The sequence below is a fragment of the Eptesicus fuscus genome, chromosome 6, assembly GCF_027574615.1.
Source record: "Eptesicus fuscus isolate TK198812 chromosome 6, DD_ASM_mEF_20220401, whole genome shotgun sequence".
Lineage (NCBI taxonomy): Eukaryota > Metazoa > Chordata > Mammalia > Chiroptera > Vespertilionidae > Eptesicus > Eptesicus fuscus.
Genome location: NC_072478.1, coordinates 102,944,876 through 102,969,270, shown reverse-complemented (window position 1 = coordinate 102,969,270; position 24,395 = coordinate 102,944,876). Strand labels below are relative to the sequence as shown.

The window sequence follows — 24,395 nt, the reverse complement described above, 5'->3', positions numbered from 1 at the left end:
AAATATTGATAACTTAAACAGATGTATAGGATCCCTTTGAATAATACTATGGTACAGATATTGTAGTTTAAATGTTATACCCCAATCTTCTAATTTGAGGTTTTGAAAGGGGTCTTAGAGGGTTGCACCTATAAATGAGTTGTTACTCCTTTCTGAGCACAACTCTCCCATTTCCCCATCTCATTAAGTTTCCATTTAGCTATTAGATAGGAGCTTCAAAAGGAAAATCCAATCACGGATAATCTCCAGTTAATGGGCATCTATTGAGCGACTAGGTCACCAGAAAGAATAATTACACAGTGCCTCTTTGTGCAGTAAACACAAAATCAAAAGCTAATGCATTCCTAAGGCAAGCCAGATTGTTATTGGCTCCTGCAGCCTCCCTTCAGGGAAAAGGTTGGGCACCCACCATGCTTGCTAGGGGAGATTGCAAAGCCATTCCAGAAAAACACGGCCATCCGGGGAGGAAAGAGAAAGGCTGGGGCTGGGGGAGCACCGCTAGGGCTTTGTCCGTTCTAATTGCTCGTGTCGGGGTGGGTTAGTGAATAGCAGACATTCTAGTGAATGTTTTGTGCAGCCATCAGGAACTGAGTGGGTCTCTGGGGCTTCTAGCCGCCAGGAAAGAATAACAGTGATGACGGAGGTGGAGCTTCAGCCACTGCCATAAGTCAGCCTGTCTTCTCCGTCGGCCCTCCTTCATCTAAGGAAGACCTCATGCTTAGTTTTCTGCGTTGATTTAGGAAAGATGAGCACAGCCCCGTTGGCCCAAAATAGTACATTCGCCACAAGCCACACTAGCTCTTGGGTTTGTGTTGGTACACTCTAGTTTGGGTTTTCACAATTATATTTTGGTGTAGTTATTTAGGATTTGCAAAACTTGGCATAATTCAAATACTCTGTTTTTCCCCCCTTAGAACACTTCAGTTATGGAGGATCAAAATGAAGATGAGTCCCCCAAGAAAAATACTCTTTGGCAGGTAGGAATGACTGCGCACAGACAAGAGAGCAGTTGACTCACTCTAGACAAGATGCCCCCTCAGCTCATGACCTCATGAAAACAAGAGCCAAGCAGTTTTGTGTCTGTTGCATGTAATTTTACTAGTTTCAGAACTCACTCTTAATTTATCTTCTGATCCTTAGGGAAGTGTCATTATGAATAGTAAAGATTTTGGAATTTTCACGAAGATTCTGAAGTGACTGTAGCCTACAATGTTCTGTGTCCACTGTCTAAGTCAAAGGTGGACAGTGGTGGTATTTTTGTCACCAGAGTGGCACCATCCCACACACCAATTTATATGCCGTGATGCCTGTTTCTCCCTAGTCCATCCTCCTTCCTCATTTCTTGTTGGTTTGCCCGTTCCTTTTCAACTCGGTTTCCTTCTCTCCTGGCTCTATCGTAGTTTGCCATTTTCCCTCTCAATCCCCATAGTTTTTTGTGGTGGGGTAAAGGGGGCGGGGCATGCAAAGTTTCATGATTTGAGGATTTCATCAGTCATTATGGCACAAATCATTTTTCCCTTCATGAGGACACAAAGGCACAACAAATCTAAATCTGAAGAGAATAATGTTTACAAAATTCTCAGGGTTCATTTGATTTGAAACAAAAGGGTAGATTAGTTAGGAAGAGTGAAGTACCCCCAACACATTTAAGATGAAATGAAACAAAATAAAACAATGCCAGGAAGCTCGCTCTGGGCCCGCAGGTGTTAGGAGTCTGGCTGCTGTTTGGGGAACTGTGTGCAGACTGCCTTCTGTTTCCTCCTTCACGTCTGTGTCTGCAATAGGATTATCTTCACTTATTATTGACTTTGCAATTCAGTGTTAACACTGGCTTTCAGTTTCTCGTTTATCTGTCTTTTAGTCAACTAGTTAATGGTATACCAATGCTAGGGAGGGTAGATGGTTGGGAGCCTTTCTGTAAATGAAATAATAACCCGTTTGCTTATCAAATGAAATAACGGGTATGGAAGAATTTTGTAAAGTATAAAGCAGTATATAAATGCATTTCATTACCATCCTTATATTTAACCTGTTGTGAAAGCAATTATTTGGCAAGTTATTATGAAAAAATATAGTAAAGGAGGGGAAAGAAAACCTGTATAGCTTTCTTTCTCAAGATTAGGCACTTTTAACATATTTGAAATCTTCTTAACCCTGCCCTGGAGTGTTCCCCTGCACATACATTATTGTGATTATGCTATATAAAATTCTGCATCTCATCTTTTGCTCCTTAATATTATTTATAAAAGTGTTCTCTTGTTATTAAAATCTTACTTTATAAACTTAGTTTTAATGGCTACCTTATAGCACTTTATGCAGATGTATTATAATTGGCTTAAACCTGTGGCCTGTAATTGGGCAGTTGTAATTTTTGTGTATTATAAACATTGTGGTGCACACCCTTATGCTTAAACGTATCCAAGATGCTCCTTACACCAGTCAGTATTGACCACAGCGAAGAATTTTCACTTCATTTGATCGTTTTTGAGTGGTGATTTTTTTTGTTCTGAATGTCTTGCTAAAAGCAACATCAAAAACTTCTGTTTAATGCTGCCCTCTGGTGGTGCCCGGTGTCAGTGAGCTATCCCGCACCCAGTTTACAAGGAAAAGCATTCCTAGATGAGGAGGTGGTTAGGATAAATGAGATGGGAGATAAGTGCCTTCCGACTTCATACCTCTGAGTGTGGACATAAGAACTTCTTATTGCAGGAGAGGTTTCTAAGATTTTATCAAGGAAGGCCAGAGACTCCTTTGGAAGTTTACAGAGGGTGTCTTTCTGGAATGGGATCAGAGGACTTGCTTTTAGGGAACAAATTGTAACAAAAGCTCTTGCTTCTTTCTATGAAAGACTTCTGAGAGGAGCTCCTAATGGCATGATGGGTGTTGGTAATGCAGCTCTTCAGTTTCCAAGGTTCTCATATGTTATTCCTGCTGGTAGTACACATGAAGGCGGCCATCAGAGGAGTGATGGGCGGATAGCTTGGCCAATGTCTGATAGAAGCGTTGAGGTTACTTTGTTTTTAAACAGGGAAGTTACTGAGCCTCATAGATCAGTAGCAGTTGTGGCTTCTTTCTAGGGATTTAGATTTTTTTATGCTATTGTCCGGATGCATTGCATTGAATTTCAATTTTTAAAAAACATACTCGTTTTTCACCCTAGCCGGTTTGGTGGTTCAGTGGGTAGAGCGTTGGCCTGCGGACTGAAGGGTTCAGTTCTGGTCAAGGGCACATGCCCGGTTTGTGGGCTCCATCCCCAGTAGGGGGCAAGCAGGAGGCAGCCATCATTGATGTTTCTATCTTTCTCCCTCTCCCTTCTTCTCTGAAATCAATAAAAATATATTTTAAAAAATACTGGTTTTATACTAGGACTGTGTAGATTTGATGAGAAATGCAGTTAGTGTAGGAGTATGGGATATCCATAAACCTACTATGTAATTATATAAGGCCAATTATATTCAGGCCTCCAGGGTTTACCTTGGGCCACCTTCTGAGTAGGTTGAACAAAAGAAGGGAGTGAAAGTCTAAAGTTTTGCCAGCAGTTTTTAGTCCTGGCAACAATATGGAGATCCAAACTGTTTGGCAGAACAAAGCTTTTTAACCTTGTATGCGTATATGCATAACCCATGGACACAGACTATAGGGTAGTGAAGGCCGGGGTGGGGGGCGGGGCGGGCTGGAGGGGGTTAATGGGGGGGGGAGGGGGACATATGTAATACTTTGAACAATGAAAAATAAAACAAAGTAAATAAAAGGAAGCTCTTTAGGTGCCGTTGTTTCCTGGTTCTCCGTTGGATAGACAGTGGTTTTCAAAGTGTGGTCCTCAGCGTCGGCATCGCTGGGAGCTTGTTAGCCATGCAGATGCTCGGGCTCCGCCCTTCGTTACTCTGATGAACGCCCAAGCGCAGGGACCTTTGGCGTAGACCAATCACGCATTAACTTTCAGCTTCGAGGAAGTAAAACTATTAATAGTCAATCAGTTGCCACTTCGCCAAGTTGAGCAGTTTTCCTAAAATGGTCATCTCTGACATTAGTTATCTGATAACAGCGTGGTTTGGGAATAAGCATTAGAAAATGATGATTTAAGACACCATTAAGCTTTAGCAGTGGCTGTAACTTTGGCATTTACCTTTGAGGCTCATTAGAGGATATGGGCTCTGAATACAGTTTTAATTATTTTCTGAATGAATTAATAAAGGATTGAGTGGCTTTAGGGTAAAACTGGCATTTTAAGATTAAATACCCAGAGTGAAAAATGTTTCTAATGAAATACCGATTAGATTTCTTTTCCTTGTCAAACTAATTACGTTTTTGTGTGTATTTCTAAAACAGATAAGTAATGGAACCTCGTCCGTGATCGTCTCCAGAAAGCGGCCCTCGGAAGGAAACTATCAGAAGGAAAAAGACTTGTGTATTAAGTACTTTGACCAGTGGTCTGAGTCCGATCAGGTGGAGTTTGTGGAGCACCTTATTTCCCGGATGTGTCACTACCAGCATGGACATATTAACTCGTACCTGAAGCCCATGTTGCAGCGGGACTTCATCACCGCATTACCAGGTAACTCCTGCCTTCCCCACAGCGGGGCAGTGGAAGGGTGCCCAGCCCAGGAGCCTGGGTGCCTGTGAGCGGGTGGAGGAGGACGGTGCGAGGCAGCCCTCTGGGACCCGCTGTGCATTCCTGTGTGGCAGTTTGAAGACCAGTTCAGCTTTAGCGCCTCTGGGAAATGAAGGCAGTTTCTGTGATGAACGGTGTGGGTCATGGTCAGCATGACGTTTCATTGAACTTGTTTAGTGATTAATGCTGTGCTGTTTATTTTGATGTCGTCTATATATAATCTTCATTTTGTCTTTATAACTAATTTTTTTTTAAAGGAACAATTTGTCCTATATTCTTTGTCTTTGGGAAGTTTAGGATGTTCATTGGTATCTAAAGTGACACTTAGGGCCCTGGCCAGTGTGGCTCAGTTGGTTTGAACATTGTCTAGGACGCAGAAAGGTCATGGATTTCATTCCCAGTCAGGGCACGTACTCACATACTCAGGTTGCAGGTTCGATCCCAGGCGTGGACAGCTGATCGATGTTTCTCTCTCACATTGGTGTTTCTCTCTCTCTCTCTCTCTCTCTCTCTCTCTCTCTCTCTCTCTCTCTCCCCTCTCCCTCCCTCCCTCCCTCCTTTCCCCCCTTTCCCTTCCTTTTCCTCTCTCTAAAATCAATAAAAGCATGTCCTCGGGTGAGTATTAAAAATAAACGAGTAAAGTAACACTTAGGGAATGGCAAACACATATTGGGAAAACTGATAGCATGTCTTCATTACATTTCTCAAAACTTATTCCTGCATCCTCCCTCAATACCCTGCTTGCTGCGTGCACGCTCCCTACCCCCACTCTTCCGGTTAAGTTCACTTTGAATGTTTTAGAAATAGACTACTTTTTTTTTTTTTTTTTTAAATAAGAGCTCTTTCAAATCATTGTAATAACGTGGCAGTCCAAATATGAAAAGCAGACTTAAACTTGTTCCCTTTAAGGGGGTGCTGCCATGATTGCTTCACAGAAGCGTGAAGAAAGGTAATGACACCGATTCCAAAGAGCAAGGGTGGTAAGAAGGCTTCAAGGCTCACGGACTGAAAAACTTGGTTTCGGAAAGTCTCAGGGGTCACAGGTGGCAGGAGAGACAGGAAATTTAAGGGACCTTCACAGGTGGGGTGCGGTTGCTGGGTCACACACACACACACACACACACACACACACCCTTCACCACTGTCAGCATCCCATGCCATCCTGTGCCATAGTAGTACATTTGTCACAATACAGGGACCTACACTAGCACATCATTGTCACCCACAGTCCATACTTTACGTTAGGATTTACTCTTGGTGTTTTAATTGGGTGGGTTTTGATAAATGTTTACTGCCTTGTATCTACCATTATAGTATCATACAAAGCAGTTTCAGTGCTCTGAAAATCGCTCTCTGCCTATTTATCCCCCTTTGATTTTCTGTTTCTCACTCATTCGTTTCTATTTCTTTTTCTCTCTCCATCTCTTTCTTCTTCATCATCTTCATCTTCATCTTCATTTTTAAATTTATGTCTGGCTAGGTAAGATAGAAATATTTCATTCCCGAAGAGAATGCTGGCCAGAGCGTTTTCCTCTGCCGTGGTCATTGTAGTCTGGAAGTTACACTGCCGTGCCAGGGCCGGCCTAGAAACAGCCAGGGTTAGCCAGTGCCATTGCCACCACTTCTGCCCTGTCAGAGCTTCCGGAGGCCCCTCAAGGAGCAGCTCCTTGCTTAGCCTGTCTGTGGTGTGCAGTGCACCCGGACTCCATGTTCCAGGCGTTGTCCCAGCAAACGGGACCTGGGCTCAGGTCTCAGACCTGACACCTGGGGCTGCACGTTGGCAGGCCAGCTTCTGATTTCTAATCCCTCTCCCAAAGCTTGTACAGTGGGCGTGTTTAAGGGTAAGGGGAGTGAGCTTACAGAATTTTGACTCTGTTGTTTTTATGCTGAAATATAGCACTGTTTGCCCCATTTCATTCATTAGTATTTCTGTAAAGCAAAATATGATCCCTCTCTTTCTAGAATTGTAATACTTAATAGTAGAAAGGAATCCTAGCCATCACTTAGTCCCCTTTCTCATTGTGTAGACTAGGAAGCCAAGGATCAGAGAAAATGGGTGAAATGCCCAGGATCTTACTTACATCTTGGTCATTGCAGTGAGTGTGCAGGTTGGTCCTAAAGTTAGTGCAAAGGCTGAAATAATTTATAGCTGAGGTTACTTCAGAAACTTCCTTAAATTGGCCTAAAGTATAGAATACAACACAATTCAGTAATACTTACTGTTCATTATTGGAGAGAAAGAAAAAGGTAAGCCTTGAATTGTACGAGACAGAGGGAATTGAGTATTACAGGCGGGTTTAGGTAAGGTGAGTGGGCCTGTGACACAGGTCTCTGTATAGGCAGTGCCAGATGGCAGAACCGCCGTCGTCCAAGCCTTCCTACTGACGCAGGCTGCTGCTCACAGCAAGGAAAGTCAGGGTGACTCTAAAGTTGGTGATTGTGCTTATTCCTCAGAAGTGCTTTCAGCTAAGTGAAGCTATGCCTCCGTTTTTCTTAAGCAAATCTGTTTATTGATTATTTTTTGTTTGCTTTCTACTGGTTGGGTCTTACTTTCTTTTGCCCTGGAATTTACTTCTCAAACATGTTTACAGAATATCCACGAGGTGGCACTGTTGTTCTCCTGACTTGTAGAGTGTAGTTCAGAGGCAGCTCCTTTCCTTGAGGAGTGTACAGTCTTGGAGAAGAGACAGAACAGATGAACATGTGTTATGTATATAACTATGGTTAGTATAATTGCACACGATCTAGTTTTCATTACAGCGCATTTTAAGGCATTGTCCATATTTCTGTTAAAGTGGAATTTTGTGGTATTGAATATTACATGAAATGAATGGACCATTGGCTAGGACATGGAAATATTTTTGTTAAAATACTATTTGTTTTCGTTTTAACAGGATTTGATCTGAACATATATACATATGTCAGTATATATCATACGTAGGACTCTAATAGCTGGGGACAAGCTGGCCCAGTAGATTGTGTTAGTTAGTGTCTAGTAGACTTGAATTAAACCTGGCATTAGTTCCTTAACACAGACCCAAACTTAAGAGCATTGGGGGAGAAACAGGTCCCCGCGTGTGTTCATACTTGGATTTAATAATGTGTGGAGCAGCTTATCATTATTCTACTTTGGTGTTTCACTTTTACTGTAGATGATTTTGAGTTTTAATTTTTACTCTGCTGAAATTGACAGTCAACTTAAGACTTCTTTTGATTGTCAGAATTCTGTAAAAATTGTCTATCATTTTAACTTTTTGATGCTTATGTGAATAGCATACCTGTTAGTATAGAGAAAATGGAAAAATGTTTGTGGTCTCTGGCTCCTTTTGGTTCAGTGGAAAAAGTGATAATTATGATATGCTTTTCTAAAAATCATGGTAAATGTTTAGTCTGCAATGTCAATTTCTGCAGGCTAAGTTTGTGGTTTGTAAGAACTGTTGTTAAAGGGGAATTTTATACCGTTTGAAGGAGAGGCAGATTGTACTTAAAGGATGATAAGCATTGGTGATCCCTTTGGTGAGGTGTCTAAGCAATTAAGACTTTTGAAACATTTCACTTTTGAAACATTTCACTTCTTGGCTGTGGTTTGTTCATTTGTTTTGTCCCCAAGTAAGGATGATAGATCCGTGTGGACTGGAAGTGTGACAGAGACTAGATCAGAGGTCTCTGGGGATGTGGGAGAACCAGAGGGACGCTAAGGCTTTGGGCTGGATGCAGGGCCAGAGACCCAGCCCAACCCAGTGAGACAGCTGTGGTCATTGGCTTGAGAATCACTTCATAGGTGTGTGAGCCCACTTGTCAGAACCTCAGTTTCCTTATCTGTGTGGGAATAATCCTCCTGTATAGTAAAAGCCCAATATGCTAAGTGTCCGACCATTCGTTCGACCAGTCGCTATGACGCACACTGACCACCAGGGGGCAGACGCTCAGACCAGTAGGTTAGCTTGCTGCTGGGGTCCGGCAATCGGGACTGGGTGAGATGGGCCGGATATGCCCTGGAGTCCTCCCGTGGTCCCTCCCCTGCCCCTGTCGTGCACTGGGCCTCTGGTAATAATAATAACAATAATACTTTATGGGATATTGTGAAGATGAAAGAATGTATATAATATGCCTGGCATCTGGTGGGTATTCTGAGGATGGCAGCTTGAAAAAAATAGAAAAAGAAAATGTCCAGAGACAGGAAACACCTGCTTCTCCGGTAATAAGATTTATTGCCAGGAAGTTTTAATTATTCACCCACTAATTTCCGTATTGATTCATCCTGACATCATATAGGTAGGTGTGTGTGGCACTTTGTTGAAACAACAGAATGTTGGACTTTGTGACCTGAGCATAATTTCTCTTCGTTTCTGCCTGGATCCTTAGGTCACTGTATTCCAGGTTAAAGGGTCCCAGTGACGGACTGCTATTAGCAGTTGCATTGTTGTTTTTGTTTTGGTTTGTAACTTCAGATTTCACAAGGATGAAGAACTGTGATTGGGAAGGGGGAAGGGACACCAGGGGTGGGTGGGGACCAAGCTTCTTTGCAGCTGTTCTTTGAAATGCGTTTCTAAAATAATAAAAGTTTCTGTAATTGTATGATCTAAGCAGCTGTGTTAGAACTGGCTGTAGTCAAGGGCATTGAACTGACATTACACATTTGAGTCTCATTTTGATACAGTGTTATTTATATATTGAGCTTTGAAATTTGTGCCTTTTAATTGTTTTAATTTATTGTTGAAATTTTTCCAGACCTTCATCTGGTGCCTATAATTAGCCACGGCAGCACTTCTTCAGCTTTGTGAGCGCGGCGCTCTGGCCTTACTCTCTGGGGCCCGAATGTGTTGTTGCCTCGGAAAGGGGGTGGTGGTGGGAGATGGGAAGTCTCAGCAAGATCGGGCAAAGGAGAGGCAGACAGTGTAGCAGAGAATGCTGAGCTAACACCTCCAGGCATGTTTTAGCCAGGCACACGGACCGCCTTACTCACCTGAATAGACTTGGAACCAGAAAGGGACAGGGTCTGCATGGCTGCTGGGGTGGCCAGGGTATTAGAGGGGGCTTAGCACTTTGCTGGAGGGGTGTGTAGTATTTTCTCTCAGAAAATAACAAAGAAGGGAACACTGCTTAGCTTCCTTGACCAACAATATCAGCCTCATAAAGCCTTTGGGGACTTGGGGACAAGAGAAGGATAACAGTCTGACACTTACTGAGTACCTGTTCTGTATCTGGCTCCTAATAACCTCTCATTAGCCTTCCCAACCAAAGTTTATTAGCCCATGGGTCAAGATTCTAAAAGAAAACATGGTTAAAGCTGGCTAAGAGATTCTGATGAATACACTCTTAGTCCTATAAGTGAAGAGACACAAGGAGAAGCCCATGTGATTACCCGTGGGTTTATGTCCCTGATTATAAACAAACTAGAGGCCCGATGCACGAAAATTCGTGCAAGAGTAGGCCTTCCTTCCCCTGGCTGCCGGCACCAGCTTCCCTCCGGCACCAGCTTCCCTCCGGCACCAGCTTCCCTCCGGCACCTGGAACCCGGCACCCGGGACCCGGGCTTCATTCTGGCCACTGCCAGCCGGTGCCTGGGACCCGAGCTGCTTCCTTCTGGCCACCGCCTGCAGGCGCCCGGGATCCGGGCCGCTTCCCTCTGGCCACAGCCGGCAGGCACCCAGGACCCGGGCTTCATTCTGGCCACTGCCAGCAGGTGCCTGGGACCCGGGCTGCTTCCTTCTGGCCACCGCCTGCAGGCGCCCGGGATCCGGGCTTCACTGGGCCCCGGCTTCGTCCATTTGATCTGATTAGCATATTACCCTTTTATTATTATAGATGTGGTCAGAAAGATGGAAAAAAGGGACACAGTCACAAAAAAGGTAGCCAGAACCTTTGAGAATGGTATCAAGAAGGCAAAAACCCTGAATAATGTAAAATTGTCCAAAATGGTTAAGTAATCTGGGAGAGTTGAAACAAACAAAATTAAGTACTTGGAGCATCAGTCTGAAGAACGAAGGGACTGTCTGTCTCCTTGGGGTAGATTGTGTAGTAAAAATACAGCATATTTTCACTTATCTTTTTTTTCTTCCCCACTAAGAAGAATGGATTTGAAACCGAAAGGATAGGAAAATTGTGGTCCAACAAAGCTGGGAAGATGTTTAGGAAACACAGGGCTCCTCTAAACAAGCCGACCAGAGATAGGTCATTGCTCGTCAGGAGGGTGGCAGAGCCAGTGAGAACCACGGGGAGCGCCTGGGCAGAGCTGTGCCCCTTCAGCGTGTCAGCTGTGTTTGGTAATCCTGCATGGTTGCACTCTGAAGTGATTGATGTGCCGAGTGTCTGGTTTTAAGAACTGGAGAAGGTGTATTTGGGGGCTGTGGACGGATAAGTTTGCTGTAATACTCTAGCTGAATTCTTAAATGGATTATCAAATGTTAATTAGCACCTGAGAAGACTGTAGGTTTGTGTAAGCCTAGAAGGATGTACACAGAATGTTAAAAGCTGTTGTCTCTGATAGGTGGGATTTAGAGATTTAAATGTTTACAATATTTCTGAAATGAACTTGGTATCCTTCCTATGTAATATGCAAATCAACCGAATGGCAGAACGACTGGTCGCTATGATGCACACTGATCACCAGGGTGCAGATGCTCAATGCAGGAGCTGCCCCCTGGTGGTCAGTGCGCTCCCACAGGGGGAGCACCGCTCAGCCAGAAGCTGGGCTCATGGCTGGCGAGCATAGCGGTGGTGGCGGGAGCCTCTCCTGCCTCCACTGCAGGCAGGTGGTAAGGAGTAAGGGGTCCCGGACTTCGAGAGGGATGTCTGACTGCTGGCTTAGGCCCGATCCCTGGAGGCATCGGGCCTACGCCGGCAGGTGGACATCCCCCGAGGGGTCCGGGACTATGAGAGGGTGCAGGCTGGGCTGAGGGACTCCCTCCCACCCCACCCCCCAAGTGCATGAATCTCGTGCACCTTGCCTCTAGTTGTTATATATGTTAAAAAAGGGACACAAAACAGGTAGTACCAACTTGTAAACAAAAAATGCAATCCCAACTTTATGTGGTAAGCATCAGCAAGGGAACACAGGGTAACCATACCAAAGTCACCTATTTCCTTTTTGGATAAGGTTTTACCAGACTAATAGTGCAGAAAAATGATGTAGAGGTGGTAGTGTCGTCACGGGGCAGAGTTTCTCCAAATATCCCTGAAGACTAAATAGAGAGATGTGGACTAGACAGTAGTACATCCAGGAGGTTCTAAGGTCTCAGTGTGGGCACCTTGTGAGAGTTTAACAACTGCGGCAAGGACAGCCTGGAGGGAAATAGGTAGACTTCTGGGTGCTGTCCTTGGTTCTGACCCATTTAACATGGTCGCCCACCAACTTGAGGTAAAGACTTGCTACGTTTGCCCATCACGCAGATCTGGTGCGGAACACCCACTCTTCTTGGTTGCCTTTAAGAGGACCCTTGCATTTGTATGGGATAAACCTCTTCAGATTCTAGAATTTGTAGACATGTGGCTCTTTTGAGAATTTTACCTCCACCCCAAGGAGATGAAGAAATTATTGACAAAAATACATCTAAGTTCAACCGACTTTAAGCTTCTTAAGCTGTCAGCATTTTACCTTTTTGTCTCCTTAGCTCCAAGGGCTTCACATAAATTGTGGATTAATAGGATGGTAGGTACAAGAGAATAAATCAGAGGGGCAAGAACACAGCTTTGGAGAAAGAGCTCGGAGTTCCCGTCTTGGCTCTACTGTGTGGTGGTGAAACCTTGAGTGCTTGACCTCTCTGTGCCTCATCTGTAAAGTTTGGAGACTCATCATCCCATAGAGATTTTAAAATTTCAGTTATGTCCAAGTAGTTTGTCATATTATCTGACAGAGAATTGTCCAGGTTCAGCTTTTACACCTAGTAACTGTTGCCCTGAGTTGCTTTATCTTAAAAAAGTCAGAACCAAAAAGAAGTGTGTATGTTTGTGTGCACATGTGTATCTGCAGAACTACTGATGTTCCTCAAGCGTGTGACCTGGTTCAGGGTTTCTTTATTCCTCTCATCCTTACGGAAGGATGGTCCATTTCCATTTCCCTTCCCATCTCTTCATTGCCTTTTCTGTTTTGTAGAGCAAGGCTTAGATCACATAGCAGAAAACATTCTTTCCTACCTGGATGCCAGGTCTCTGTGTGCGGCAGAGCTGGTCTGTAAAGAATGGCAGCGCGTGATCTCCGAAGGAATGCTGTGGAAGAAGCTGATTGAGCGAATGGTGCGCACTGACCCTCTGTGGAAGGGACTTTCCGAAAGAAGAGGGTGGTGAGTACTGGGGTTGCTTGTTCCCTGGAAAAAGGTGTCTTGGACCTGGGGTCACTTTGATGACTCAAGAAAGCAGTTATACTTGCCAAATGCATTGGCCTGTTTTAAAGACGAGTGGTCAGGAGTTGGGTGGGGGGGTTAAAGCTGTTAGAATTTTTCCTTCTGAGATGTACATGAATTTTTCCGTCTGAGATGTACATTTTCTTTGTATTTATTAACTGTTAGGAAGTTTGTATTGTTTGAGTGATTTGGCTTTTCAAAGCTTGTATGTATGTTTTTCCTTTCACATTTTTCTTAAGTGATAATACCATTACCAAGAGATAGATAAGAAAAAAGAAAATATGAGAAAATCGAACAATGCCATCTTGCTGTTGGTTATTGTTCCAGATGAAAGATAATGGGAAGACAGCAGGCGTTTTTTTTGTTTGCTTTTTTTTAGAGGAAACTCATTAACTGAAACACAGCTCTGTTGCCTAGTCCTCATCAGGAGCCTGGCCTAGTGAGCACAGAGAGAGAGAGAGCTACAGATGCAGGACGGGTGGCAGTGGTGTGAGCGAGGGTCAGGCTGTGTTTTCTTTATGGGAGGAAGTTTGATGTGGACCAAGTTAGGTTTCTCACAAAGCGACATCAGCACTTTTTTTGTTCAACTATAGACTGAAAGGCTAGATTATTGTGCGTTGGGTATTCAGAAACTAAAAGTGCAGGATCATGTTAGAGAGCTGTAAATCGAAGTAAACTTGTGTTGAACATATTCAGACTCAGAAGTCCTTTTTTTTTTTTTTTAGAAATCCTGCTTTTGAACTGTTAAAGCTCGATGCATGTCAAAAGACTTGAATGATACAATATCTTTGTAAGCACCAGGTTTAAATAAAATTCACCCTCTTATGTGCAAAAATGTAACATCTGTTTGTTTTTATTTGCCAGGGATCAGTACCTGTTTAAAAACAGACCCACAGATGGCCCTCCCAATTCATTTTATAGGTCATTATACCCAAAGATTATCCAGGATATAGAGGTAACTTTATGATTTATCTCTTTTTATGGGCTCTCTGTGTCTTGTTCTCAACTTTTTTATGTTGTCTTAGTGTTCTGTTGATCTAAAATCATGGGACAAGTAATTTGTTTTAGGTTGAACTCTTAGAGCAAATGTGTCACGCTCAATGTAGAATCTGTAGCTTTCTTCAGAATAGGTCACGTCTTCTTATAAAAAAGATCTGACTTTTCTTAGCCCGGAAACGCTTCTGCAGGGCTGCCATCATTAAAACCACAATCCAAAGTCAATTTTTCATTCTAATTTGTTAAAATTTCCAAAACCCAAGGCCCAGATTCTTAGGCAAGCAGTTTTATATTTTTGAGCCACATCTTGAGAACTAGAGAGGGCACAGTCTCAGTTTCCTCTGTAAATTTCCCATATTTTTTCATAAAAAGGACTCAAAATATGATTGTGAGCAACAATGAAGTGAGGTTTGTAGAGCAGATTGTGCTGGACCATTTGGCCGTGAGCGGGACTCACCAGACCAGCGAAGCTCCGTAAACTTGACGAGCACCACTGGGGGCGTTTGATATTGTTCCCGTGTTCTAATTGGTTCGGTTTTATTGTTTAGCCCTTTGCCTTGAACCAGGAAAGACACGCACAGGCATTTCTCATTAACTCTTTCACATGTGTTCTTGGCAGGTCCTGGTTACTTCACTGTTTCCTCCTTGGCAGAAAGCTTTAGCCTTCTCTGGGCAGTGCTGTATCACCCGTAAAGTTATACTCGGTTTCCCCAGCGTGAAGTAATCCTCTCCCCCAGGTGATAGACATAAAAGTTATTGTGCCAAAATTCATTAATGGAGAAACATGTGCTTTTTTGGAGACACCCCCCACCCCCTTTTTGAGGCAGATGTGAACTAATGGAATCATTCAGTTCATGGTAAATCTGAATGTGACTGGAATGTCATTATTTAAAGCACAAACCCTTGTCTTGAGTTATTCTCCCTAAAATGAGCTATAAAGTAACCTTTTAGGGAGGCTTAAATAATTTCAAACTGCTGCTGGACAATCAAAGTGTTTAGGAATTAATTGATCCATTGGCAGAACTTAGAACAAATTGCCCCTACAGTGTTAGTAGCTGAGACAGTGTTAACTGGAATCTTAGGTTGGTGTGTGTTCAAGGGAGAGGGGCTGTCTCTTACCCTTAGATGCTTACGCTAAGACATTGCTTTTTCAAACATTTTGTGAACTATATTACTTTTTGCCCCCTCCCAATTATTCTTTTCAAAGTAGCTCTAAATTTCCTTGAATAATTTAGTAAATCCTTTATTATGAGAAGCATGATGTTTAAGGTCTATCATTGATAAGTAGGAATTTTGGAAGAACTGTGATCAGGTTGAAGATTTGGTGACATGGATTATTTTATTTACCCCCCAGGAGTACTATTGTAATTGACAGTATGAACTTAATAGTCTGTGGCATGACAGTATGTGACACCACCTAGCATATCCATTTCCTCGGGCTGAAATAACATTTTTAAGTTAGTAGAGGAGGCAGATGTGAGGGAAAATGGAGCTATGGGGGAAAACCCTATTTGACACCAAACCGCCATCACGGTGGTCTGCCCAGTGGTTCTTACAGTGTGGTTTGGAAAAATCCACTGGTTGGCCACAGGGGTCTCCTCCAGATTTTTGTGGGCTAGATCTCTTAGTGTAAGGGACAATGTTTTACACTGGTATATTCACTAATAGTAATAATAATAAAAATAATACTTGTGCTAGATCCTTTGTTAAGCATTTAACACTGGACAATACCTGAAAGTAGTGAGTAGCTGTGATCAACCATACACTCTGCATTTCATACAACTTTCTGTGCTAACCCCATCAAATTGAGTTCTTTACCTCTCTTTGGGGAGTATATTTAATTCTGTTCAGGATGGACACACAGGCAGAGCGTTTTGTGTGTGATCCATGGATCAAACAAATGAGAGACTCGCAGGCTTGGCTCTTGCCCATATGGTTGGTATGAAACCCCCACAAGCAGAGTGTAATAGTTACACGTACCTTTTTTGATTGAGCCCTTGCCGTGTACTGTGAACTACGTTGTGTGACTTACATAGGTTATTGCATTTAATTTCTACAAGGTACATATCCCCATCTGTAATAAGGGGGAAACTGAGACTAAGAGAAATTTTAGAACTTGCTACCTAATTACGTAGGAGAGGTGGGCTTAGTGTTGTCATTTCCAACTGGAAAACTCAAGAAGTGAAGGAGGAAGATGTATGTTGTTACATACTACAGACTTCAGGGTGAACTCGTCTTCCTCCAGTTGTGTGAGTGCTCAGTGTCCTGGACTTTCTTGAAAGAGGGCATGAGTAGGACAGGGTTAGTTGGCCTTGTTGTCGTCGTCACAGTGTGGTGTCCTGAACGGGGATTTGTCTCCTGCATCTCAGAGGAGGGGCTGGATTAAGGCTTTTGAAGCACTCTCCTTGGAGCAGCCCTCTGGTGAAGTAATGGTGTGTCGGGTCGCACCTTTTCATAAACCGCATTTTATTCAGGGAAAGTGGGGAGCTTTTTTGTGGTTTGCAAACTTGATATTAACATTGTCCTGACCAGAGAATGCTGAAACTTGCCCACCCACCCAGTTGTGTTTAGGCTTCTAAAAATAATGTTATCCCTCCATACTCAGACATCTGTTTTCACTCTATTGCCAATTTAAATGCCGCTGTATACTCTGTGTATCATGGCTACTTTCCCAGTATTTTGAAAATTTGCACAGGGTAAGGGGATTTTACAAGTTCTCAGAAACACGAAGTATTCCTCTACAGTAGCCACACCACATGATGTCCGAGTGACAGGGCAGGTACCTGCATGAGGGACGAGGTGCACCTGCGTGTGTCGTGTACGGCCGCTGCGGAAACGGAGGGGTTGAATCGCATTAGAAGGCTGAGCCCCCTTCCTGGGTGTGGTTGGGCGGGGCTCAGGGTCAGCAGGGTTAACTAGCAGCCTAGATTGAGACCACCAATCCTGGCAATTGGGGGGGGGGGGGAGATTTTTTGGGTCAGAGCCTACTCCTCCTGGCCCGTGTTGTGCGCAGACAGGAAGAGGGTCGCCGCTGCCATTTGTAGGCCCTGTGGCGAACCCCTGCCCGTGTCATCTCCTTCGATCCTCTCAGCAGTTTGGAGGAAGTAGAGACTATTTTCGCCTTTTTTACCGAGGAGCAGACTGCAGCTCAGACAGCCCAAGTCACTTGCCAAGGCTGCTAATTGACCTAGGTATTTTCTACCACAATGGCTGCCGTCTGTTTCTGAGGGTCTAGTGTTTCTAAAAAGACCTGGCTCATAAGCATTCTAGTCAGAGTTGAGGTTGTCAAATAAGGTGCAGGCAGTATTTTGGGCAGCACCGTCAGCAGGAAGTGCCGCCTGCTTCTGTGGGTGGCCTGGGCCTGCGGCGCGGCATTAGCATCAGGGCGGCTGCAGCCGGGCAGCCCCGCTCCCTGGGCTGCTTCCGCGTCGCTGTCCTGGCATTTTGAAACAAACACTTGTTGGGGGATTAAGAAACCTAATAATTTTGGAAACAGCTCTAAGTGGGGCTTCCTAAATTGATCCACCAAGAATTATTTGGCAGACTTTTTCTCTTAACATTCAGCTGCGTGGGTTCGAGAACGAGGCTGTCTCTAAGCATTGAGCAGCAGAGCCGTTTTCCGACTTGCATTCGGCCTAGAACGGAGCTTCGCGAGGCCTGGCGCCGGCCTCCTGTCTGCGGGTCGGAGAGGGAGGCATGGCTCAGCCTCCTGTCGCGTGTGCTCTGTCCAGGCGAAGGCTGACCGCACAGCCCACCCCAGCTCCTCTCTGCGGTGTGGCTTTAGGTACAAAGATCATAATCAAGTCCCCCAGTTTTAGAAAACATTGTAGAGTAAAGGGAGACCATAACATGCAGGAAATTCTTTTTGGTTTGAGGAGCCCCCCACTCTTTTTTGTTTTTTTAATTGATTTCAGAGAGGAAGGGGAGAGAGAGAGAGAGAGAGAGAGAGAGAGAGAGAGAGAGAGAGAGAGAAAGACAAAGAGAGAAAGAGAGAAAGAGAAAGAAACATCAATGAGGAGAGAGAATCATGGATCAGTTGCCTCCTGCAGGCCCCCTACTGGAGATCGAGCCCGCAACCCGGGCACACTCAACCACGGAGCCACGCTGGCCGGGCCCCCACTCCCTCTTTAAAAAATTTTTTTCCAGCCCTAACCGGTTTGGCTCAGTGGATAGAGCATCAGCCTGCGGACTGAAGGGTCCCAGGTTCGATTCCGGTCAAGGGCATGTACCTTGGTTTCGGGCACATCCCCAGTGGGGGGGGGGGGGCGGGGTGCAGGAGGCAGCTGGTCGATGTTTCTCATTGATGTTTCTAACTCTATCCCTCTCCCTTCCTCTCTGTAAAAAAATCAATAAAATATATTTAAAAAAAAATTTTTTTCCCCCAAACTCCCATGTGATGGTAAATGTGCCTTTTCATTCATTGAAATATAGAACAACAAAGCTACTTATTGATTCAATAATATTTTTAAAATAATTGTGTATATTTTGAACTAAGAACAGCTATATAAATTTTTAAAATAACACCTGGTATGTGTGTGTGTGTGAAAGTGTGAGTGAGTGTGTGAGAGAGAGAGAGAGAGAGAGAGAGAGACACAGAGACACAGAGACAGAGAGAGGTAGATATAGGTTACATATTCATCTCTGGAATACTGTCGGTTCATGTGGAGTAATGCATTCTGCCGCAGCTCTGAGCCCATGGGGTGTAGCCTGAACACGGTAACCACTGCTGAGAGTCACTGGCCATGAATAAAACTTGTTGCCAGTACACCTGCCTCCTAGTCAGCATTTCCCTGGTCTACTTTAGCATGCCGAGGTGGCTCAGTCACATCTGAAAAGACACGATTTCTCTAAGTGATTCCAAGCACTGAGTTCAGGGTAAGAAATTCTTTATATTCTGGACCCCCTTTTAAAAGCGTTGCTTACACAGACAGAACTGTTGTCTACCTTGATAGCAGTGGCGGCAGTAGTGCACATTAGTTTGGTTTGGGCATGTGCTCTTATGTCTGACACTTTACAAACTCACTAGAGGTGATGCTGCCGGCTCAGGATTGGTTGCCTCCTGCATGCACTCCTACCAGGGCTGGGGAACCTTCGACTGAGGTATGTGCCCTTGATCAGGAATCGAACCCACGATCCTTTGGTCTGCAGGCTGACACTCTAACCACTGAGCCAAACCGGCCAGGGCTGCATATCTTAGCGGGAAAAGCATGGACTTAGAGTCAGGAAGGATGGGTGTGATTTCCAGCTCATCCCATTACTAGTTTTATGGGCTCAAGCAAATTAAACTCCTTCCTTGTTTAAAAAAGGGAAATAATAAGAATTTCCTTCCAAGGCCAATTCGTGGGTCCTTTAACCAAATAAACATGTTTGGAGTATACCCAGTTCCAGATACTGTGTGCCCAGATACTGAGCGGTGCCGCTCTTGAAAGCAGTATGCTTCCTGTTGATCATTTAGTGTCTAGGGCCTAGCACAGCTAGTACCTGGAATACACTGGCGTATTGGGAAGTGTTGCGTGAATGATGAAAGATGAGAGCCCAGGGCTGCAATGTGCCGTGCTTGTTTTAAAGGAGCTTCAGTCTGGTGGAAGATTAAAAAAAAAAGGATAACATACAATTTTTTCTATAATAGTTGGCCTGTAGTAGTTTTCAGTATCTTTTCTCAATGATCAAGACAATGCTTTGGATGGATACACAGATTTCTCAGTATAAGCCTAATATTGTTGGGGGTCTTCCGCCAAATATTTTAATCGGTATTAGAGAGGGACCCAATGAGTTACTATTTATTTGTATGTTTTGGATGCAAATGGCATTCTTGAAACATTCTGAGTTCTGTCTAGGCCTTTTTCTTTTTTTTAAAATCCAACCCAAACTCATTGGAAATCCTGTGATAGTTGCCAGAAGGGCAGGGAACATTTGAGAAAAAACATTGTTGGGCTAATGTCTTACTTGGAAAAGAACATGATTCCTATCCACAGACAGTTACGCAAACCAAGATGGGGTAGCGGTGGTATGCCGTTTCTGGAAGCAGTGCCAGAGTCTGAAGCCTAATAGAATAGTTGATTCACAAAAACTCATTTGTTGCCTCCTTTCTCCCCCAGACTATAGAATCTAACTGGCGGTGTGGACGACACAACTTGCAGAGGATTCAGTGCCGCTCTGAAAATAGTAAAGGTGTCTACTGTTTACAGTACGATGATGAAAAGATTATCAGTGGGCTACGAGACAATTCTATTAAGGTGAATAACTATTTTGTATGTATTATCTTTAGAACTGTGGTTACACGTTAGACACTATAAGTGACAATCTCTTCATTTATTCCAGACTGTGGTTCTAGAGAACCAGAGGCAGAGCATTTTCCTGCTCTCACACTAGACCCCTGGGTTCTCTCACTTCCTACCCTTCTTTAAGCACATGTATGTTCTATATTCTGTGTTAGGGCACCTGGGAAAAAGACCTCAGTAGTCCAGGGCTCTTGATGACTTTGTGTGCTGGTGCAGGTGTGCTGATTTGCCTGGAAATCAGTCATTACCTTTTATGACTTCTGAGAAAGGCTCAGATGATAACACAGAAGAATGACAGAGCAATTTAGATTGCTTTTCCATAGTAGATAAACTGGGTTATTTCTGTGTTTAATGTTTGGCAGCTGATCTGACAGATTTTGTTTTACATTGTTTATAGCTTATTTTCTCATTTAAGAAAACACTGCAGGGTTGTTGGGTGTTGTTTTTAGTTATAACTTATATACAGGAAAATGCACTTGTTTTGGTGTAAAGCTGTATGAATTTTGACAGCAGAAATAATTGTGTAACCACAGCAATACGCAAGATACAGAACAGTGTCACCATCCCCAAGTTCCCTGTCCTGCCCGTTTGTGTTCGACTCTTCCCATTCTTCCCCCTCGGCACTGGCCACCGTTGGTTTTCCTGTCCCTGTAATTTTGTCTTTTCAGGAATAGCCTATAAGTGGACTACACGGTGTGTAACCTTTTGAGTGTGACTTCTTACACTTAGCAGAGTGCATTGGAGTTTCATCTGTGCTGCTGCACTTAGCAATGGTTGATTCCTTTTTATTGCTGGGTAGTGTTCCGTTTTGTGGCTTATCACAGGGTGCTTATCCATTTACTTGGTGAAGGACATTTGTGTGTCTCGTTTCTCACAATTATGAGTAAAGTCACCGTAAACATGCATGTAAGTTTTTGTGAGAGCATAAGTTTTCACTTCATTTAAGTAAAAACCCAGGAGTAAGATTGCTGACTCAGATGCGAAGTGTGATGTTTTACTTGCTAAGGAACTGCTAAGCCGTGTTCCAAAGCAGCAATGCCATTGCACGTTCCAGTCAGCAAAGTGGGAGCGTTCCTTTGCTCTGCCTCCTGTCGGCACGTGATAGTCTTGCTTTTTGACATTAGCCATTCTCATAGGTATGTGGATCGGTGCGTGTTTACCATCTATCGATTCATTGGTAAAGTTTCTGTTCAGATCTTTTCTCTCTCTTTTAAATGTTTGTTTTTTTTAATTTCATATTGATTTTTGAGAGTTCTTTACATATTCTGCATGCACGTCCTTTGTTAGATATATTTTGCAAATATTTTCTTACAGTCAGGGACTTATCTTTTCATTTTCTTAATGGTAGATTTTAATTTTGATGAAATCCAGTTTTATCAATTTTTTTGCTCTTATGAATCGTGCTAAGAAGTCTTCCACTGAGCTTTTTGAATCTGTAAATTTATATCTTTCAGCCACTAAATTTCAGAAGTTGTTGGCTCTTAACTTTTCAAATATCTTTTCTTCACCAGTAGTTTGTTTCTTTGCTGAGAGCGTCTCTCTGGTCATTCACATCGAGCATGTTATCTGTACCTCAGAGAAGAGTTACAGTAGCTGCTTGGAAGTCTTGGCCATGACATCTGGGTGATCTCCAGCCTGTTGTGTGTGGTTGATTGTCTCTTCCCCTGAGAATCAGTCACTTTTCTTGGTGTTTGTAAGATACTAATTTTGGATCGTAGCTTGGACAGTATGTGTGTTACATCATGAAGACTTTTCAGCCTGTTATAAGCCTCTGGAAAAAATTTCAGTGTGTTTTAAGCAGGTGGTTAACCTAGTCAGCTTCAGAACATGAATTTCCATTTCGTTGTGACTTCAGCAGAGCGGGAGTTAGAAGGTTGGGAAGGGTTCAGATCTCTTCTCTGCTTCTCAACGCCTTTAACACTTACCACTGGGGTCTGTCTTGGGCTGACACTCCCAGAGCTTGGTCTGAGACTTCAGCAGCAGTTTACTATCAGTTCACTGCTCACAGCCTTGCTGCGCTGTTCAGTCTGTCCTGTGTGTGCACAGCTCCGTCGTGTGTGGTGGATTAAAGGGCCCTTTCTTTCCAGATCTCTTCTCTTTCGGATTTCCCTATCTCTTCTGCCCACAGGGATCCTTTTTACCTTTCACTCTGGCTAGAAAACAGGGTTTCTCTTGGAATTTTAGTTATCTGTGCCACTGCTCTGGGGTGCATCTTCATGACTGGGGCCTGTTCTTGAAGCAAAGCCACGTGAGAGGAGGGGAGAATGGGGCCCTCCACACGTGCTTTGGGCCCCAGGGATCCCTTTCCCCAGTCCTCTGTCCCGAAAGAATGGTTTACCTCCAGTTTTAACTGCCTCTGCTGCTAGTTCCCGTGCAGCCCCTGACGCAGGAAGTTGTTCAGTGCCGCCTCTGTCCCTCCTGCATGTCCCCCCGTTTGATCGTTAGCTCCCTTATTGGCTGTGACAGGTTTGTTTTATTGTATGATTCAAGAAATAAGGTGAGACAGAACACTGATGTGATCTTATCTCCGTAGATTTGGGACAAAACCAGCCTGGAATGTTTGAAGGTGTTGACGGGGCACACGGGCTCCGTCCTTTGTCTGCAGTACGATGAACGTGTCATCGTGACCGGCTCCTCGGACTCCACAGTGCGGTGAGTGCGTGGCTCAGCGGTCTGAGCCTGAGCTCCTCCCAGGAGGAGACCGAGAGCCGCACCTCCTCTCCGTACGCGTTGTGTGCTGTAGTTCAGCAGCACTTCGGGTGTGGGTGTAGCTGCATTTTGTGAAGTAGGTCCTGTCCCCATTGCCATGTAGTATAGAGATGGCATCATGCTTTCCTACAGAGCACTCTGCCTGCCACAGGCCGGCTGCCCCCGGGGGCCGCGCTCCAGAGCAGAGAGGAGGCAGGTGCTCTCCGAGGGGGCTGTGGTGGGCATAGCCTACAAAGTCAAAGAATCAGCAACAGCTGTTCGCGGAACCTTTCCAGGGCCACAGAGAGTGCTAGATGTTTTGTGGAATCTTATCCTATTGAATTCTCACATCAACCTTTCTAGTAGGTAGATACTGTCTTCTTTTTTTGTAGATGTAGGAGGAAACAGATCAGAGAGGTTAAGCAGTTTGCTCAGAGTCACATAGTTAATCTGAACTTTGAATTTATAGCATTCAAGACTGTCTTCCTATTGCGTAGATTTGCAGTAATGGCAACACTTATTTTCAGATGCCACCCCCGGGCAGAGTGATGAGGCTGGAAGTGGCCATGCTCCCTCTCAGAAGGGAAGTGGTGGCTGCTGGCTGGAAGTTGGGAGAGGAGAAAGGAAACGGTGTGGGGACCCGCTCCTACACCACGGGGACAAGGACATTTCCCTCACCCGGTGGCTGTGGTCTGGGTGTGGTGGGAGTTCATCAGGGCCTGGGGTCACGGGCAAAGCTCTGGCTGCTGCTGGTGGCTGGGCAAGCATGTCCTCTGAGGGCGGGCACACCTCTCCTGTGGACTGGAAGCCATGCCGTCTCCTCAGCCCCACACCCATCTGTTCACCCAGCAACTCTGAGCCAGAGACCGGAAGAGGAAGTGCCACAGGGACCCCATGCGCCGGAGCAGTCGCCTGGTGCCTAGTGTCCTTTCCCCGGCCCGGTGCTTCCAGGCCCCTGGTTCTGCTGGAGGTCACGTCTCAGCCTGCGAAGCCCAAGTTTGCCCTCCTCTGCTCTGCATCAGCTTGACCTCTGGGGAGACCGTGGCTACAGAAAAGCTACGATGTGAAAGGGCTGCCCCTAAGCATCCATATCTCAAGGGTGAACCAACTGGGAGACACTGGCTTTGTCCAGAAAGCCACTGGGTGAATAGATGGTTGTGAGATGGATGAGACTTCATGACTTACAGCTCCTTAGGTTCCAGGCCTCTCAAAGGTCAAAAAGAACCTTAACTGTCCTCAGTTCTCCATCCACCAAGCCCTTTCCCCGTCATCTCAGACTCACTGCAACGCCCACTGACTTGAAGAGTCTTTTTTTTTTTACCATCTGTACACACCTGCAGGCACAATCCATAAACACCCGACTGTTACATAACCTACACCTGAGCAGAGCCAGACTTGGCCGCCTTCTTTTGAAACACTTCTCAGCAAACAGCGAAATTGCTCCTTTTAAGCTTGTACTTAGGTGTCAGGTCCCAA

General features: G+C 44.5%; 1 protein-coding gene across 7 annotated transcripts in view; it reads left to right on the top strand.

Annotated features, from left to right (window-relative positions):
- FBXW11 (F-box and WD repeat domain containing 11) overlaps positions 1-24,395 on the top strand; it is a 101,616-nt gene that overhangs the window by 63,667 nt on the left and 13,554 nt on the right. For 5 of the 7 annotated variants that reach the window (XM_028154590.2, XM_008147613.3, XM_028154593.2 and 2 more), the window contains 6 exons: positions 915-977; positions 4,330-4,555; positions 12,708-12,894; positions 13,819-13,909; positions 20,049-20,186; positions 22,765-22,883. In XM_028154590.2, coding sequence (XP_028010391.1) covers positions 915-977; positions 4,330-4,555; positions 12,708-12,894; positions 13,819-13,909; positions 20,049-20,186; positions 22,765-22,883 — 824 coding nt within the window. The remainder of the gene's footprint in view (positions 1-914; positions 978-4,329; positions 4,556-12,707; positions 12,895-13,818; positions 13,910-20,048; positions 20,187-22,764; positions 22,884-24,395) is intronic. The other 2 variants (XM_008147612.3, XM_008147615.3) reach the window with 1 other exon arrangement.